We start from the raw sequence: 17,726 nt of genomic DNA on the forward strand, positions 1-17,726 counted from the left end.
GTAAACAGAAATATGACTTCAGCTAAGTCATGAAATGGCAGAAGATACATGGGCTCTGATGCTAAGCAGAGTTATGTAAATGATTACATGAAGCAGCTGTGACAAGAGCTTGTAGAGACAGACTCTAAAGGGAATAAGTAGACACACAGACAAGGCCAGGAATCCAACAGTGAAGGTAGCTCGTTTTGCTGAAGTTTCTTTAAACTAAATAAAAAATTAGAGACATATCCATACTAAAATACAACCAGTCCCACTGCCAGACACAAACTATTCAGTCAAAATGATTGAATTGAAAATGATTGATTTGAAAAATCAAAGCCACCAGTTTGAGGGCGGCCATAAGCCATGCCATTATACACTGTACCCTAAGCTCCCATGCCTACACGTTCTCTATGCGAGAGCAGAAGACACTCCTTTACCTTTTAGCACATGACCCATCATGGATTATGTGTCTCACTGCAGCCATACCCAAACGTGCACCCTGTAACTGGTCCTTACATCGTTTGGGTTTTGGAGGGTTTTTTTCTTCCGGAATCAAAAAGCAATTCATCATCATTTACAGTACTGTCAGCCAGGTGATCTCCGTTTAGACTGTCAGATCCATCGTGGGGGACGTCAGATCATCACTGGGGCTGACTAGCAGACTCTTCTTCAGCACTTGTCTGAACTAGAAACCTGACGGTTCATGCTGACTTACCTCCCTCCCTCCCCCCCCCCTTTTTTTTTTAATGTGGCTGAAATTAAATTTCAGACAAAACCGTTCTCATTGGATCCAAAAGTCTGACGCAGAGCTCTGGTTTTGCTGCATCTAGAACAGATTCCTTAATGATGCTACGATTACATCCTGAATTTAATCTTTAAGACTGCTTTTCAGCTACTTGTGACCCAATAGCTTTCTAGTGAGCTGAGCACTCATAGAGCTCTCAGCTGCAGTGAGAGCTGCCAATATTTGCACCATTTGAAAGAGAACCAGGAGAATTATCTCAGACAGAAGAAACAGATCTCTTGTGCTGACAGAGTAAACACATTTGCCAACAGCTTTCTTTTTTCTAACTACTGGAGTGGATCTGCTAATGTTTAAGGGCTATCCAACACTTTATGTTGCAAGAAGCCACTTTCAGCTGCTTATAGTTTTAGAAAATTTGATTTTATAAAGCAAATTTTAATCCAGTTTAAACTGCAACCCCAACGTCCCTATGCATACCTTGGAAATGCTTGGAGCCTTGCATTAGGTGTGGTGTTTAAAGGCTTTTGATTGTCCCCACACAAGTCTTCTGTATGACAGTCACTCTTCAGACCCAGTTAAGTGCCTTTATGTCAACCTTCCACATGCAAGAGATAAAGCTCCTTATGGTCCTCTTCTGCCAGAGGAGTAGAGAACAAAATGGAATGCTTAGAACCAATTTAACAGATGATGGAGTTGTCATTTAGGAAGGGTAGCAGAAGGGAAACACTTTATAGGAGCCTCCTTCATGGTCAAGTCAAGGAGCTAGTTAAAGCTCAACCATACTTAGATGCAGTCTTGGAGCTGGCCTTGAGCAGGTCACTTAAGACCTGGTCCTGGAAGTGTTGTCATTGATTTAAATAATACTAAGATGAAAGCTTAAATCTCCCTGGATCTCTGGCACTGGATCTAATATACCTTGGTCTTACACTTCATGATCACTATGTTTAGAGAGACAGCTCTTTGCAGCTGGATACCTAAAGCTAGATATGCTCCTGAAATCTGCTAGAAAAATATGTTGGCCCTTCAGGCAATAAATAGACTAAAACAATGGAAATAAAAAGAATTATTGTAATGGGGTGAACATTCAGCATTATGAGTGAGGATCCTTTGAAACCCATTAGTGACAGAGAAAGAGGAGTGTCCATGCACCACCGTTCACCATGTTTCACTGAGTAATTCCATAAATTTCTGCTTCTCCTTAATTTCAGAAAGACAATTTAGTAGCCTCTGGCTTCTACATTTTATTTTTTTCCTCATCTACTAGCCAGCAGAAGCAGAAAAATAATCACACAACTAGGAGCTGTATTCACAGACAGGAAGTAACTTTAATTAAATATTGTGAAAGTTGAAAAGTTTTTACAGCTTGAATTTCTGCAAAAAAATTATAACAATCTCTACAGTAGTTAGTTTCTCTAACAATAGAACTGTACAGTGTGTGTGTCTATTCAAAAAGATTTAGATAAGAAGGTGAAAGGTTAGTAGTTTCAGAGATGACTTCATTTTAGCTGCATCCTAGTACAACTGTGAGGAAATAGGCATACTTTATGCAATCCAGTCATTGTGAAGCTTCACCTTGTTAAAACTGAAATCTGAATGTTTCCACTTAAAGCCATATTCTGTAAACAGCTGCATCTTTTACTTTGTAAAAGATAAGGGTGGTGCGGGAGAGAGTTTTGTAAATTCCCATTCATCAGATCACTATAAATAGCTGCAGCAAAACAAAATTATGCACATTGTCAAAGGATCTTTGGACACTGGCGTAGAAGACTACAAACATCGATGGCTAACACTGGTGTCAAAATCGCTATGACTTTGAGTGGAGCTCTACAAGAGTAACTGATGGTGTCACTGGACAAAATATGGCTTTAAATTTGATTACATTGTCGTGCTGTTGCTTACTATGTGAATTAGAATAATTGTTTGGAATACAGAGAAGCAATAAACTGATGTCTCTCGCATTTTCCAGTTTTCTTTTCTTTTATTTTCTCACTATGAAAAAAAAAATCCTGTTTTCTTCCCTTCCCCCCAAAGATCACACTGTGACATTCTAGTGAAAACCATTGCAAAATTCATACAGGAAGCATGCACAGTTGCAGCATCATTGTAAATGATTTCTTGCCCGACTAGAAAAAAGTTATATTGTTTTAAGGTAACAAAACAGTTCTTTTGTGCTTTTCAATTCCTTTTTTTTTTTTTCCTTAGAATGTTAGTGATGATTGACAGTTCTGGTGCACAGTACAATGTACAAGTGAAATGAATATGATTTGCATTGTTAAGGCATCCAATCTGCTGGTTTATATTTATGTGAAAGACAGAGAAATATACAAGCAGACTTAAGAAAGAAAGTATTTTCATTGAGTTCTATGAAGTTTCTCCCCATATTTAATGCACAAAAATGCGTCACTCCAAAGAGGAGAAATCCCATGCATATTAATAGAGTAAAACAGCATTAGTTTTTGTTAAGCCTCAAAAGCAAAGGATACATTTTTTTTTAAATCTACATAACTAAATGCTACAAGAATAATATGCTACTTTTTGCCATATATTGGAAAAAACTTCTTAACTTACAAATAATACAAAAATAGACAATGGCTTTTGGGTGGAAATTAAAAAAAATGGAAGCATGGTTTTAAACAATACTAAAAAAAACCCTATAAATGAAATGTTTTAAAATCACATTTAAACAGCTAATACAACGGTGAATGACCAAACAAATCAGCACTTTTCACATAGCAAACATACACAATAAAATAAAATTGGTAGGGGAAAAAAAGCAATGTACAAATTCCAAAGATAAATACATTATTTATATGGATATTTTACAAAATCCCCTTTAAAACAAACAAACAAAAAACAGAAACGAAAAGCTTTTTTTTTCTTTAATTAATTTTGCAAGTATGTGCAAGCTAAAGGTAGTGAGCTCTTTTGCAAAATATGCAGTAAAATTCTTTTTTTGTGATATTGAAAAACCGTCTTAAGACATTAAAATGTATAAATAGAACAACAACTTTGGCAAAAAATCACAAAAAATCTACAGTATTTATAACTACATACAAAACACAACAGCAAAGAAAAAATATCAGGTAATGCATCTTCAGAGCTTTGCTGCCTCTTTGACTAATAGTTTTTAAGAACACTTCCCAGATAATGATAGCAAAATTTTTGTAAAACAGAAGCTATGGTTTTGATTTGAAACCTTCCTAACAGCCCCACCACCCACCCTCCAAACTCATTTTTCCATTTACTATTCAAAAGCAGTTACCTGTTGCTTAATATAGTATGATACAAACCGAGAGGGTCGACTGATACAGGAACAATCCTGGTGGGAGGCTGACAAAAACATGTGCTTTTAGATTGTGAGGCTGCAGAACCGCTGACGAGTCTGTTTTCATTCTGCCCCATAAAAACAAATAGACCAAGGGGAGAGGGGCTACGCCAAAAGCCCCCCACGCGTGATGGCTGCAGTCTGTGCCGTCAGACGGCTAGGCAAAATCCAAATAGCATTTTATGCACAGCTCAGGTGACACTGAACTTCAAGAAGGCCACTCATTTGGAAAAAGTCTGATATACAAGCTAAAGAGAGAGCCATGCTAATCTAATTCTGCAGTTTTAGCGTTATATCTAGAGGCACTGGATTTTCAGTTCAAGAGGAAATGTGTTATTTGCATCTTTACCTTTGTTTTCACCAACTTTTCATGTTGTATTATTTACACAATCATTTAGCCTGGTATTAAAGAGGTTATGTATCTGACCCCTCATCCTGTCCTTGCCATCCAAAAATATCAGCTTTCTAGGGAGTGATATCTATTTAATTAGAACATTAAAAATGCATCAAAGTAGATAGTCACCACTGGATAAGCAACCTGTATGAGCCGACCCTTAATTAAATGGCCATAATTCTTCTACGAAAAACTAACTGGCACTTCTGTTCTGTCCCATACAGACTTGAATGTAAATGACACCACTTCTTTTTCTTTACACAGCTTTAAAAAAAAAAAATCATAAATTAAAAATGTGGAGTTCCATCTCTAGTGTCCCTTGTGTAATTGTATGATTTATAAAAGACAAACGGTGTTGAGTTAAATCAAGCCTTAAAAAAACACAAAAAACAGAAGGAAAAAAAAGCAAGCCCCAATCCCTGCAAAAAAAAAACAAACAACCAAGTAGAATTTTTGACCAACATACAATAAATATATCTCCCAGGTATTTGGGATGGACAACTTGAATCAACACCTTGCAATTGTAGATTGTTAATTTCAGTATTTGCAAGGATGGTGATTTTTGTTTTGTTTAAAAATCCGCAGTTATTGTAAGATTCTTCTTTATTTCTTTTTTATTTTTAAAAAGGCCTGAGTAAAAAGTTCCACTGTGGGACTCGTATCAGATTCTCTCTGAAGCAGAATTCAACCTCTTCATTAATAAAATTCTTCAAGGCAATTCTTTCACATGGGGGGAACAATCATGCCAGATATAGCTGTCAGAAGGAAAGGGGAGGGGAGGGGGAGAGAGAGGAGGGAGGAGGTTACTTTTGTGCATTATCAAGCAACTTTTAAAATCCTCAGAGCTTTTAAACATCTAGTCACAACGTACTCATCCATACCATGAATTAAATTTATATAGAAGTATCATCCAGTAGCGACAACTATATACACAGTAATCATGGGAAGCCTCACTCTGGAAAGTGGTTTAAGTCGAAAGTGACTCTGCTGAAATTAGTGATTATTCCTGCAGAAAAAGCGCACTTCCCCTGATATCAGCATCAGACCCCAACTTAATTTTCAGATTTTAGTTTCAAAATCTCAAAATACTCAGGAGGCTTAAACCTGACCCAGCAATTGCCACACATTCTATTACTCTTTTAAAAGCAAAGCAGATACTTGTTCCACATATGAGAAGACGGCTGGAGTCCCATAGGCCAGCAATATTACGGATCTGGTAGGGTGTTAGTTGCATTAGGCACACTAACAGTCATTCACTCTCCTATGCCAGTTTTCTCTTACAAGTACAGTGAATAGCCCTGGGACTTACATATGCATTTCCACGTGCTCAGAAAAAAGACTTAAACTCTCCCATCCACTTTTCAAATTGAAATATGTGCTTAACTGGTGCTTTCGCAGACCAGCATCTCATGGTTTTATTACGCTCATAGCAGACGTCACCAACTACCTTGAGTCGTATATTAATGTTAATTTAGAATGTCTTCTCTTTTGTTGGCTAACTTGAATAATCAGTATTTCTTTATTATGCTTCCTAACATCATTTACTATGAAACCATCACCTCTCTTAAAAAGGAGACATTCATTAAAAGTCAACAGGTTACAGTCTTCCACCTAACTTGACCTCCAGTTTGGTCTCCCTGTTTACCAGGGACTGTACGCAGATCAGACATACCAAGTGTCCAAGTGACATACTGTGAGCAAGCACATCATTACAGGAGGTAGTCATGCAAGCTTATGATGAAAACTGTTACAACACTGCATCTTTAAAATGCTAGTTGTACGGTTATTTGCCAAAAGGTAGAAAACAGATTTGCCTTCAGGTTGGCGGCACTTCATGGGCACATTATTTAAATGCTAGAACTGCCTGCCATCTCAGACATCTGGACATGTAATTTCTTAAGGAAGAATTCAACCCTGTGACTGGTGCTGATTCATTGTGCTTTAATTACAGCTGCAATTATTTGATAAGAACAGAACCAAAGTAAAAGACTCACAGATTTGGGGTTGGAGGGGGAGAGGAGGGAAATGTTTTCTCCACAAACACCACCATATGTGCAAGAATTACAAGTCTAATCAGCAAGGGGAGAACAGCTCGAGCAAACCACACTGATTAAATGAAATAAAATGAGAGGAGAAGGCAAGAATGCAAAACACATCCACATGTTTGCAACAGGCCATACTCAGAGGTGACATGTTGCAACTATACAGCAGCATTTAGATTCTTGGAATTTATCATTCAGCAATGTTTTTATGTGGAATCACTGTACTGATTGTTTCTGCTCCACTTAAAGGCTCTCCAAGGAGCGGAGAATGAGGATAAAAGCAATAGAGAGGTGACCTGGGTTGCTTTAAGCCCTACACAAAGACAGTCAAGTGAGTGGCATAGAGGACACCACCATGTCTTAGATGTTCCTTGCTGAGGTATGTCCTATCATGGGCTTTTATTTGGCTCTACCATGGAGATAATCCTAGGGTGAATTTTCATATTATGTCTGTAGCTATGCTGTTTCCTTCATCTCAAATTGTAAGATGAATTCGATACTGCCTTTTTTTTAGAATCCTTGCTGATTTAATAAACGCTGGGTGAAACAACAGCAGCTTTGTTTAAAAAAAAATCTCAAAGGGTTTTATTTCAGCAGTATCTCGAATAAAAAGTTCTGAATCCTCACAATTGGGCTGTCCCTTTGGTTCATGTGACTAAAAATGAAGGAAACCCAAGCTAAGAAATGCTCTCACTGTTGTGGTTGCTCCCTACTCTTTCCTTGGGATCCTTAGAGTGTGGGACAGGGTATGGACCCTGAACCACAGACCTCCATGGCATCAGTAAAATAGGTATTGACAGCGATGGTTACAGTCACCCAGACTAATTCTGCTGTGGCAGCTCTGCAAGGCAGCCACCTACAACTAAGGATGAGAGTGTAATTTTCCCTATCTGAATATATGAAGGACTCACAAGGACATGAACCTGAGACACATGATTTGTCCCAGTTCTCCTTCTAGGTCATTGTATTACATCAAGCAATTTGATTTGTTTCTGTTTCTTACCTCAGGATAACAATATTATCCCTATTAGTAAAGCACTTGAAGATTTCTGGATGGCAGTTGTTTAGCAGAATATAGGGGTGGGACTGCAGTGCTTGGACGTCAGCGCCGTATGTTACAGCACAGAGAAAAGCAATACTGACAACAGTGCTCCCTCCTTTCCTGCTCAGATAAGCAAGGAGTTGAGCAGATGGGAATGGGTAGTCTTCCTATATGCGATGAGTGCAACTGAGCAGAGTCAGCTGGATAATTAATCCTCTGTGAATTCTACTTTAACCTTTTTTGTCCTTTTCAGCCCTTAATAAATTCTAAATTTAGTGAAACTTTAAAACAATATGTTGTTTTGCTTTAGAAAAATTACCTACACTTCAGCAAATGTAAAAATATTATTCCAACAAAAAATTCTCAAGTTAAAAGATTCATCAAGACCAAATCAGTTTCAAAGAGAAATGGTCAAGAATTGTCTCTCTCTTGGGACAGCACAGCTGTCTACCCTGGGTAAGAGCCTAAACAAAGGTGACATAATTGCAACTCCTCCCTTCATGGCTTAGATGTTTCCCTGTAGTTACATATCAGCCATGCACCTTTTGCCACTGGAAACAAATGGTACAGATTTTTTCAAAGCATTATTGTTTTTAAAGAGCTCTGAAATTCTGAATTAAATTACAAGGCAAATGGCAAAATTATATCTTTTCTGCCTAAAGTCTTTGATATTTCCATTCTTTCCAAGCCTTTATTTCTAACACTCTACTTCTATTCCATAAGTGCTACATCTAGTCATGCAAACTCTCTCAGCTGTAGCATGTTATTGATCCTGAAAACAGAGATATCAGTGGGAAACAGGGTAGATATGAGATCACATCAGCTCCAAAAAGGGAGGGCAGAGAGCAGAAAAACTCCCACCAATGGGCATTATTTCTTCAATCATATAGTAATTTGTATTTGCTGCTAGAAAATTACAGAAATAATGTGTTTTGAGTTTTACAAAATTGCATGGCAAAGAGAACAACAGATAAGCCTAGCTGTTGTTTTAGTGAGTTCTGCTGATATCTAAGCTACATAAGGAAAGCTTGATTGCTTTCTGATGTATCCAGAAGCCCAAGAGAGATAAGACAGCCTCCTTATACATGGTTGTTTATTTAAGCAATAAGGCACAACAGGCAGTGCATTTCTGAGTGATTATTACAAGCCTCAGGTGGTGTCAGAAGGCATGGGACTGAAGGCTGTGTGTCTTTAACTCACCAAGAAGTTCAGTGATGACCTAGAAATGAACCATCTCTTGGTGTCTCATTCCTATTACGAAAACTGAATTGCTAAATAAAAATTAGGGGAAACACTCAGATCTGTGTGGTTTCTGGGCATTACAGATCTGGATGTGACATAATGAAGAGGCAGTCAGCAAGCCCCAGTTGCATCCAGTGATCTCAGCTCATTCCATAATTGCTTTTCATAAGCGAATATGTGGAATCTGGGAATTCCATGTCTTGTGAAAGGAAAAACAGTGCATGAAAAAGCTGTCTCCTGTTACTTGCTTTTTGCCTTCACCCAAAACAGCATGTTGGAACAAGGTGAAGAGAAGAAAAAAACATTAACATGTTCAAAAGCTTCTAGCAGTCAACTCTTAGCTCCATTTTTATTTTTTTCAGTACAGAGGTGAAACATTTTTAGCTGTTGCCTTTAAAGTTTGTAGCATGTTGGCAGTGCCAAATTTTTAAAAGGTACAAAAATTAATCTCCTAAACACTAGAGCTCATCTGAAAATTTTGTCGTCCTCTACTCCAGATGCAGTCTGTATTTATAACAAAGTCCTGACCGAAGGTACCCAAGTTCTGTTTATATGTTCCTAGTATTTTCACAATTTCTGTGTGTATGTGCGTGCATCTGCAAGGATTCCTCCTCCCAGTTCACCAGTGTAAAATGCACTGAGGACAATGCTTTCCCCTTCAGTCACAATAGATCCCAACTTCTATGAATGAATTCCTTCCACTCTGCCTGCATATAGATTTTTTTGGCTGTTATTGATGCTATCAGCATTATGCCCGCAAGCCCCGCATTTCTCTTTCCAGAGGCCATAGAGTGACATGTGGAGTCTGAGGAACTATCCCCCGTCTGCTCTGCACAGCTCCTTCTGAACATGGCTTTAAAAAATGAAGGTTTTTATTCCCTGCTCAATGCTTTTTGGCTAATTTGCACAGGCACATGGAAAGGAAAACAGACCTCAGGTCTAGGGGAAGCACAACGCATACCGCAAAATCTTTCCCACCTCTGGCACAGTTGGAGGCAGCTGGCTGCATCTGCTTATGGAAACTACTTGGTCTAAGCGAGCATGAAAATGTCTCTCTCTGCACACTAATGCATAGTGAGGTAATTACACAGGAAGGTTTAGGCACAGCGCTGTAAGACAGGCTGAACCAAACAATGAAATGGGCAGTGCTGGTCTTTGCAACATTCTCAGTTTGACAAGCTCTTGTCTGTCACTCCCTCGGCTTGCATCAACGCTTCAGAACGTATTTAGGTGCTAATGCTGGAATACTTTGTAATGAGAGGGGAAGGGATACAGAAAAGAAGTAGCCCCTTGATACCAACTGTTGAAGAGGCTTTCAAAAATGCCCTGTGCCATTTATGGAATTAATTGGCACAGATGTACATTAATCAGTGGAAACTAATGTTTGCCTTGGTATGAGTTAAACTGGAAAATGCTGCTGTTAGTTTGTAATGTGTCTTCTATTTATGAAAGGCAAAGGTTTGTGCCAAGTTCTGTAACAGTCTATTTGCTCTCAGTAGGATTTCTGCACAAGTGTACTATGACAAAGGAAAAAAAGGAAGGGAAGATTGAGTGACGTACTTCAGGAGAAGGCCAGCCCCTGGAGAGACCCTGCAGTGGAGTACTTGCTAGAGTCCACAAAAGACTGGTCTGATAAAGGACGACAACAGGGAATAAGAGAGGAAAGAAAGAAAAAGGATGGTATTAGTAAGCTGAAATATTACTCATTTTTATCATAACAGTAGGTTTGTGCTTTAAAAGACACAGCCTCTCAATTCAGCAGTATTAGTTGAGTAAGAGATAGGGTGGTTGCCAAACACCTGCACGGTACTAGGTGGGCTGGTGGTGGAATCCAGTTACTCTTTACAGGAGGAAACCTTACGAAAGAGACCACCAGGGATTCCCCATTGTCTTCTATCCCCTTTGACAGCTCAGTGTTGCTTAGAGCCTCACAAGGTGCTGGGAACACATGGTTTTGAGAGCAGCCATCTATACTCCAGTCTTGGTTTCACCTACCTTGCAGGCTATTGCCATTGGTGCTGGTGCAGGTGGGAGGAGGAGAAGTTTGCGGTCTCACGACAGGCGCAAAAGCACTCTTCTGTTTCACCGCTGAGACCATGTTGGCTGGTGAGAAGGAGAAAATCCCAGAGGAACTGCTACAGTTTGAGGGGAGGCTAGTGGAGGAGGCCATTGTCGGACTTGATGGCACAACTAGAGGAAAAAAAGACCCCCCAAAAGGCATTTCTTAGTGTTAGATAATCAGCAGGCTGCAGAAACAAGAGAATTCTGCTTATTGGATGCACTGGGTCTAATTTCAAACATCCAAGGCCTTTACTGTGGTTAGATTTCTGGTTGGTCACAAAGTGTGACCAATCACTACAGGAAACCCACTTGTTTGTTTTGTTTTGTAGGTGTTCAGGAGCAGTAATTCTAGTCCTTAAACACCCCCTTAATTCTCTGTCACTGCAACTCTTTATTGTTACAATAACACTGTCCTGCCATCCTGTTTCAAACTCTTCTAGTGATTGGCATTAGCCACTGCTGCGGTCTGAATTTGTAATGCTTTTGTGTAGGTGGATAAGAGGAAATCCAGGCTGTATACATAGCCCAGGGGTTACAAAACTGATGGGTAAGGAGAGTGGTTAAAGTACAAATCTGGATTTGGAATTTTTAGCTTGGAAAGGTTTCAGTTTTTAACTGGCCTCCAAAGCCAGCATTTTAAGCCATGCTTTCCTTGTAGCAAGACGGCTCCAGAAAGACCTACAGGGTTCCAAGCACGCTTGCTTGGTAGAGAGGTCTTAGAGGTGACCCAGTCAACATGCTTGTCAAAAGTTACCAAAAATGGTTGGGTTTCGTTCCTCTCTCAAACCCTGCAAGAACCAGGGTTTAAAACAGGCTATTCCCAAAGCTGTGAATAAATATATATTTTTTTTTCACATACATTTATATATACATGGAGGCTGTCCAGCATGAAGGAACTAGTGAGATGGCCGCTTTGGCAGTTTTTTAATCCTTTGGTCTCCTGGCACTAGTGTTTTCAGTGTCTGTTGCACAAAACAAATGCATGGATAACTGACAGAAATCATGCTTTCCTTTTATCTCCCAATGGGAGAAACCACTAAACCTTTCTCACAATGGCCACAGACACTTTATGTGTTATAACTACTAGTACCAAGTCAGTCTCCAGCTTCCCTGTATCCATCAGCTTTGAGAAAGTTTCTGCTGTGGGGACTTCCCAGGAGTTCTCAGTGACATGAGAAACAGTCATATCTCTCACATGACCAGTTTATTTATGCACAGGAATGGAGCTGGCATTTCATATCTCACCCGAGATGGAGAATTTAGAAAATGAAAGTCTGTTTTATAATGGTCAAGATAAACAGTTTTCCCAGAGGATCTATGACCACCGTCTGAATATAGTCAATACAACATTCTAATTCAGAGCCATCAACTGAATAAAATGATAGACTGCAGTTTTTCTGAACAAGTGTAGCCATAAGACTCTCCTTTTTTAGGGACTGAACCGATTGTCCAAAATGCAAACCCACTATACAGGAGGTTCATGTTTTAAATACCTCTATCCTTAAACAGTTTATTTTACTATATAGTGGGATAAATGGTTCCTGTACTTTATATTCAGACAGCATTGCCAGTTTCCCCTCTTATCCAGAAAAAAAAAAAGGAAAGGACCAATAATAAGATCCCATACTTTCATTCTTTGTCCTGTTTAGAAACTGCTTATATACACAAGGGGCTATGAATAATTACATCTTATAGAGTAAAATTCCTCTCATCTGGGCTTTGAATGATTATTTTATTTGCATTTATGTAGATAAAAATCACCCTATTTAAGTTCTTATTTGAGAATCTGATATCATATTTGTTAACACTGAGGAAATCAATTAATGGAAATTAAATGTTTAAAGTTTCACAGTCTGACAGATACAATCTTAGTCTGAAGTCACTCTATGTCTGGAAGTACTTGCTAAGGGAGAGCAATCAAAGCACCTAAATTGAATTGCTACTATACAGCAATTAGTTTATTGATTTAATTAAGAATGCCACCTTTTAATTTTCAGGTCATGATTGAAGCATTTTCTGATTCAATGGATTAGGCATTAGCAGAATGACAGATCTACCAAGAAAACCTCCCAAAATATAACCAGAATAGGGATCCAAGGCTGGGAAGCGAAGCGCTATTCTAAAGAGGATTTCGTTCATAAATATGAAATAATACACTGCTAGAGTATTTTAAATGCATTACTGGCATCTGCTTCCAAAAAGAGATGTCTCATCAATCATGTTATATTATGAATTCAGAGTGTGCAGATTCTATGACAGTAAATTCAACTTAATAAGTAAGGTACTTTGTAACATTACTTGTTACATTGCTATTAGAGTACAAAAATAATAACTGGTTAGCAATTCCCAGGTTGTAAGTACTAGTTATGTGGGTAAATATTTTCTTCTAAATTTTCAGCAGCTAAGAAGCCTTGAAGGTAATTTTTTAAATCAGGGTTACTATCCTCTTTTTAATTCTGAACTCTAGCAACACAATTCAAATAATTCATTACTGCTGCTACACCACTAAACTTAAGATTTGCTGTGTAAACCTTGGTATGTTCAGCAGTCTGTCCTATCCATGCTAGGGTCTCAGCCTATAAACCTATTTATATGACAAGACCTTCTGGCCTGATTCTGCTAGCAGCTTTCTACAGATGTCAGCAGAATCCTTTATGCCACATGAGTAATGTCAGACGAATGGGCAGGTCCTATTCATTTAATTTTCTAATGTGAATAGGGTCTACTGAGCTGTGTGAGCAGTTGCAGAAGAGGTTCATAGGCCTTTACCAATAGAAATGTATTTATATTTAAACAGGTTACTAAACCTTTAATATCAAAATGCAGAGAGTTAGTCCTACACATAAATATTTCCGTAACTGGGACTGTAGACCATAAGCTCTGCATGCCATGTAATATATGATTTGCGTGACTTACATCTTCATGGCATTCACTGTACAGACACTAAAACACAAACTCTAAGAGCCATTGTCACATTTTACTGACTAATACTAAGCTTTCAGTGAAGTCAATATAATACCTACTTACAAAGCAAATGGAGTATAAGCAATCAAGATTAGGCCCAATAGTAATTCACCATTTCTATAAAGGTTGTGAACATATTATTTGCTCAGAGGTCTCAGAAACATCATCATGCAGCTTATGGAAATGTCAGTCTTATTACAGTAAACCTTTCTGCCCTTCATATCTTACAGTTGGAAGAAACTGTTTTTCCTGCAAGAAAATATCCTGACCTGCCTTTCATACCCACTGCAACAAAAAGTTGTGTACTGACAACTGACTTCTGATCCACTCCAACAGATATTAAGTCACTTATGCATCTCTGCTTTCTAACAATGTCGAGAACAGCATTTCTTATTTACAGAGTATAAGGTAAGTTATGAAACTATCAGTCTAAGTCATGACAGATATTAATCTTTTTAAGGTCTTATGAGAAATAATAATAATAATAATAATAATAATAATAGATCTTCTCTAGTGTTGCACTGCTGGCAACACTAATGTCTTCAAAGTATTTCAAAGGTCAGTGCCTTTGAGAGGAGAGCAAGGACCAAGCTCTGTTTCAAGTGCTCAAAATAGAAACTAAATATTGAGTATCATAGAAAAGTCACCATCTCCTAATGAAAATGTGAAAACACAGAAAAGCCATATAATACTTACTGGCATAGGGAGAATTGGCAGCAGATCCATTCAGGAAGGTCGGAGAACCGCCTAAATTTGACATTCCAGCATTCCCATAGCCATTCATGCTTGTTGTGACAGAGTTATAATTTGTCTGCTGAGGGGTGGTGCTTGGCACATAGCCATGAGGTGACACGCTGCTTGAGTTGCGAGTAAAACCTTTTGTGGAGAGGGAATACATTTAGAAGTTGGTATTAGCCCGGGAACAGTTTCTTACCCAAACAGCTACAAGCAAGCAACTCTGGGCTACCGAGCCAGCAGCCTAGTTCAGCCACGGTGTGCATGGGGAGGGCCAGGACTGACCGCCAGTAGCACCAGGTAACCCAAACTGTGAACCCTCGCTGCCTAGGTCATTGCTGATGGGAGCACAAAGCAGGAGGAGGGAGGCTACAGCCTTCACAGCTCCTCAGGCAATCTGTGCCCTCAAGCAAAGATTACCATTAGGTGTTATAGGAACACTTGCTCTAAAAGAGCTGTTTGTAGGAAATGGAGTAAGCATGACCTACATTTTCAAAGTGAGGAGTACATACTGACTTGAGGTACGTTAAAAGCATGTGATTTTTGTTAACTCTCTTCTGATGTCACTTTCATTTAACGCATCTCAAATTAGATGCTCACTGCACACTTTAGAAAATGTAGGGTATATTTCTCAAAGCAGTTGGATACCCTTAGTCTTTTTGCCCTGGCCTGGTCATTATGATGGTAGAAAATGAGTATGAAATTTGGCACCAAGTTAAAGTTTGAATCTCTTCCTAATTCTGGAAATGACATTTGGGGAAACTCATATCCAAATATACAAAAAGGAAGATTTGTTTCTAGAAGCACAGAAATACGAAATACATCTTCACTCCTAGAATAAAAACGCCATCTTTTCTTCCTATCACACAGCACATCCATAAAATATATTAATCTAAAAATAATTCCTATTTTTTTAGTGTAATGCAGAACGATTTTGTCTGCCCTTCTAGAAAACAGCGTCATTCTAATACTTTCTCATTAAAGTGGATTTTTAAGTTGGATAATAAATAGAGCTGAGCAAAGGAGAGGGGAAAATGTGAAGGGTTTTTAGAAACATTTTCTTCGCTTTTTTTAAACTGTAGAAATTAAAATATTGATTTTATATGGAGTGAAAACCTATTTTAAAAATTAGAGAAGCTCTGAAAATGTCTTTGTAAATATTTCTATTTTTTGCTAGTTTCAAAATTTAGAAAAGTCACAAACTCTGCAAAAAGAAAAAAATCAGTGCCAATATTAGGTCTCTTGCAAAACCAAACTAAACCAAAAGAAAAGTGTTATACAGAAAAGCTACACAGGGCCCAGACTGAGATATAAGCAAGTACTTAACATGAAGTACCTACTCAAGCTGATAAAAATCCTTTTAAAATTAGTGGGATTTAAACACAAATACAGGTGTTACTTTGAGCAGAAGGAAAAGGTGTTTAGATATATGCAGAAATGCTTTTCCTGAGTTGGGGTAAACGTCAATAAAGCAAGCCCCATCTCATGACACTATTGTGTCATTCAAAGGTTGTGCATGCACGTGAGATGGTGTCTGTCTAGATGTGCTCTCAGCCTTCAGTTTTGAACCATCACTCCTTCACTGCTCTGCACATTTCCCTGACTTTTATCAGAAAGGGTTCATAGAGAGAGGAAGGCGAGTCTTCTCCTGACCCTGATTGGTGGCTTGTGAGGCTTCGGAAACATTGACAGCTAGTTGACCACTAAAGGAATTCACTCCCATCATTCCTGCATGGACTGACGTGTTAGCAAGGGCAGGGAGCTGGTTGTGATTGCGGGGAACACTGTAGAGTGCTTCTGCGATGTCTGCTGCTCTTTTCAGAATTATTTCCTAGAGGATAAGGGAAAAAAAGAATAAAAGAGTTACCAATGTGACTCTGACAGACCTTTTCCTAGACACTAAAATGAAACATTTCCCCTATCCAAAGGCAAAAACTAGATGCTTTTATTTCTAAAACAGTTGGCTGACTGATAGCTAATGCTTATAAGATCTGCTGCCTTCATGATAAATCCTGGCATCTTTGGCAAGAGAGCTGGAATTCACAGTCCCAGAGGCCACACTTCTGTATAACAAGACCAACTGGCAGAATGGTGCTGGAGCCTAGACTTACTCCACCTTAAAGCTATCGTTAGGGTAACACAGAAAAATCACTGGTGGCAAGATGTAATGCATATCATTGCCCATATATGGGTTGATGGCCTATGGATCATATAGTATCTGGCAAAAGTGGCCAGATGCCTCCAAGGTTAATAACACATTGCTTTTACAAGCACTAAATTCACACCCTTTAAAAAAGAAAACAAGCAAACTAAACCCCACTCCAGATATGACATTGCCCTCTACAGTTATTCTTGTCTCACATTGTAGTATCATACACCTTTAGCCCCTGATCTATCTATACATCTAAGAAATAGCCATGTTTTAGATTTGCTGAAGTAGAATGCATTTACCTGGTTATTATGTGGCATACCATAGAGTGCTTCTACTAAATCAGCAGCCCTCTTAAGTATTACTTCCTGTCAATATAAAAACAGATGCAGTCCTCTGAGTTCAATAAACTCCTTGTGGGGGAAAACAAATATTAGAATCTTTTATACTCTCCTATTAGTTGCACCATGTTTTGTGTTTTTTTTTCCCCTCCCACCAGGTACACCTTAATTGTAACAACTCTCAGCAACCACTGAATGGTGTTAAATCACTAGTTCATCCTATTCACACACACACTTAATCAAGTCAAAAGGTGAGAATCATTGGTGCTGCAAAATAAAATACATCACTCAGTTGTCTCTACCATCTGCAGTATAAACCACTCATCAGTTTATTGCAGAATACAATCCTGAGGTCATTTACTAGATTACTGCAATCAATGTCATTCAGAGCATGTTATGAGTCCCTTCAATGTGTTTATTTTATTCTTAATTGCATACTGCAGGAATTGTGACCTTACCCAGCAGGCCACGTTCAAAAGATATCCAATCAGTCCTGTGCTAGTGGTAATGTAACCTTTCAACTTCTTTGGTTTGTATCCTGATACGGTGGGTCAGGGTAGGATCCATGTAAATAAAGCGATGCACAAGAGGAAAACATATCCAGTATGAGAGAATGACCCGGTACGGTGCAGCGTTTCCTGGAAAATTTCCCTGCATGGTCCACAGAATTTAAAACAGCCTGGGATTTCGATCTCCATTTTGTG

The 17,726-nt window shown here is 38.7% G+C and overlaps 1 protein-coding gene across 4 annotated transcripts in view; it reads right to left on the reverse strand.

Moving 5' to 3' along the window:
* Positions 1 to 2,028: 2,028 nt before the first annotated feature.
* The window catches only part of EBF1 (EBF transcription factor 1), a 282,991-nt gene continuing 267,293 nt past the window's right edge, over positions 2,029 to 17,726 (reverse strand). For all 4 annotated transcript variants that reach the window (XM_064458571.1, XM_064458570.1, XM_064458569.1 and 1 more), the window contains exons 12-16: positions 16,984 to 17,049; positions 16,186 to 16,363; positions 14,494 to 14,673; positions 10,768 to 10,962; positions 2,029 to 5,201 (exon numbers count right to left, since the gene is read on the reverse strand). In XM_064458571.1, coding sequence (XP_064314641.1) covers positions 5,170 to 5,201; positions 10,768 to 10,962; positions 14,494 to 14,673; positions 16,186 to 16,363; positions 16,984 to 17,049 — 651 coding nt within the window. In that variant the 3' untranslated portion in view covers positions 2,029 to 5,169. The remainder of the gene's footprint in view (positions 5,202 to 10,767; positions 10,963 to 14,493; positions 14,674 to 16,185; positions 16,364 to 16,983; positions 17,050 to 17,726) is intronic.

The sequence above is a fragment of the Phalacrocorax carbo genome, chromosome 8, assembly GCF_963921805.1.
Source record: "Phalacrocorax carbo chromosome 8, bPhaCar2.1, whole genome shotgun sequence".
NCBI lineage: Eukaryota > Metazoa > Chordata > Aves > Suliformes > Phalacrocoracidae > Phalacrocorax > Phalacrocorax carbo.